The following is a 2,543-nucleotide window of genomic DNA, read 5'->3' on the forward strand; positions in this document are numbered from 1 at the left end:
TAATTTTATAATCAATGTTTTATCTTTGCAACTGGAAGTATATTTAATGACAGATCACCATTCTTTGCTCTATAAGAGCTGAACCCATTCAGTGTTCTTTAATGGTGCTGGTACACTTGTACATGGAATGTGTAGTCGCTTTTAAAAACAGGTACCTGACAGACAAGAGACAGACAAGCCCGTATAACCTGGAAATCACTCTAGTATTAGAGTAGAGCACACCTTTATATATGCATAGGACTTGAGTTAGGAATAAAAAAATTAATACTCATTTTTCAATGTGGAAAGCGTGAAGAATAAGACAATTGCCTTTTGTTAAAAATCCTGAAAATAAATTCTATTTAAAAAAAAAAGTGAATTGTGTTTCCAAATTCAAATTAAGTTAGTCCAGTGAGATAGGAAGAAAAGGAGGGCAATTTGATACTGGAATGCTGAAGGGTGCTTCCACCAATGGCAGGGTAGCGAGGGTCAGAGTTTTGGTGACTGAAGGATTGCCGATAATCCACACCAGACAATTGTACCCCCATGATTAAGCATAATACAGGCTTCAGATAGTGATCTTGGCCATCTGATTCTCAAGGTTGGCAATGCGCTCGTTTTGGCTGGCGACAGTGGCCTTCAGAGTTTTAACTTCTTGAAACAACTCATCCAACTTGGATTCAGAATTCTAAAGAAAAAACAAAAGAATATTTACTCTCATTTTCTCAACACACTGTTGGAATTGGGTCAATGTTGACACAAGACAATTTTTCTCAACATGACAATACTATTTACAATTGCACATTTCAATGAAGACCCAAATTTCACAGTTCTGGGGATAGATGAAGGACCAAAGTGAACACCTGGATGGAGATAAGGAATGAGATGCAAATAATGGAATATAAAACTAACTTGTGATGAGTATCACAGTTAACAGCAAAACATTTGGCAGATATAGAATCTCCCCGCCTGGTGCAGATACAGGCAATTTGGCCTTGAATCCATGCCGACCCTCCGAAGAGCATCCCACCCAGATCCACCCCCTCCCCCTATCCCCATTATCCTAGCATTTCCCATGGCTAATCTACCTAGCCTGCACATCCCTGGACATTATGGGCAATTTAGCATGGCCAATCCAACTAACATGCACACTGTTGGACTGTGCGTGGTAACCAGAGCACCCAGTGGAAACTCTGCATAAGAGTCACCCAAGGTTAGAATTCTGGCACTGTGCCACCTGAAGAGAAAGATAACGGCAATGGTAAATCTGCATCCATGCAAGGTGAATGCGGGTCAGACTTTAATGGGTAATAATTAAATGTGTGATGGCTAAGCTGGAACTTTGCATCTCTATTCAGTGGCAGAAGTAGAAAAATTACCATAGAACCTAAAAGCAATCAAAGGGAAGAAACTTAGCGGATTTCAGTTACGAAGTGTAATGGAGAAAGTGACTGGATTTAAGATAGGCGATTCTCCAGCACTTATTTCTTTTAGTACTCTGCAATGGAAACTAAGTCAGGAAATGTACATATTTCTCAATTTTCTAGTCAGGAAGTGTAAATTTTGACTTAAAACATTTAAAATGGAAGGGTTGGAGAAGACAAGCAATATAAATCCAGTTACGACACAGATGAAAAGGAATTTCTTCTTTCAGAGTCCAACAATTGTGCAGAATTCCTTACTGTGCAGGGCGAGACAATGTGGGTTGTTAGGTATGTTCAAGACTGTTATTGACAGGTTCTTAAATCAGTAAGGGAATCAAGAGTGTTTCAGAGATAGTAGGAACTGCAGATGCTGGAGAATGAGATAACAAGGTGTAGAGCTGGATGAACACTGCAGGCCAAGCAGCAGAGGAGCAGGAAAGCTGATGTTTCGGGCCTAGACCCTTCTTCAGAAATGGGGAGGGGAAGGGGATTCTGAAATAAAAAGGGAGAGAGGGGGAGGCGGAGAGAAGATGGATAGAGGAGAGGATAGGTGGAGAGGAGACAGACAGGTCAAAGAGACGGGGATGGAGCCAGGTAAAGGAGAGTGTAGGTGGGGAGTTAGGGAGGGTATAGGTCAGTCCAGGGAGGACAGACAGGTCAAGGGGGCGGGATGAGGTTAGTAGATAGGAGATGGGGATGGGCTTGAAGTGGGAGAAGGGGATAGGTGGGAGGACAGGTTAAGGAGGCGGAGACAAGCTGGGCTGGTTTTGGGATGCGTTTGGGGGAGGGGAGATTTTGAAGCTTGTGAAGTGCACATTGATACCATTGGGCTGCAGGGTTCCCAAGCGAAATAGGAGGTGCTGTTCCTGCAACCTTTGGGTGGCATCGTTGTGACACTGCAGGTGGCCCAGGATGAACATGTTGTCTAAGGAGTGGGAAGGGGAGTTGAAATGGTTCGCGACTGGGAGGTGCAGTTGTTTGTTGCAAACAGAACATAAGTGTTCCGCAAAGCAGTCCCCAAGCCTCCGCCTGGTTTCCCCGATGTAGGAGGCCACATCTGGAACAGTGGATACAGTATACCACATTAGCAGATGTGCAGGTGAACATCTGCTTTATGTGGAAGGACTTCTTGGGGCCTGG

At 43.6% G+C, this 2,543-nt stretch overlaps 1 protein-coding gene across 3 annotated transcripts in view; it reads right to left on the bottom strand.

The window, feature by feature from the left end:
• LOC109916125 (coronin-1C-like) overlaps positions 1-2,543 on the bottom strand; it is a 165,415-nt gene continuing 162,872 nt past the window's right edge. For all 3 annotated transcript variants that reach the window (XM_048611299.1, XM_048611300.1, XM_048611301.1), the window contains one exon: positions 1-667. In XM_048611299.1, the coding sequence (XP_048467256.1) occupies positions 548-667 (120 nt within the window). In that variant the 3' untranslated portion in view covers positions 1-547. The remainder of the gene's footprint in view (positions 668-2,543) is intronic.

This window comes from Rhincodon typus, chromosome 24, assembly GCF_021869965.1.
Source record: "Rhincodon typus isolate 14 chromosome 24, sRhiTyp1.1, whole genome shotgun sequence".
NCBI classification, from domain to species: domain Eukaryota; kingdom Metazoa; phylum Chordata; class Chondrichthyes; order Orectolobiformes; family Rhincodontidae; genus Rhincodon; species Rhincodon typus.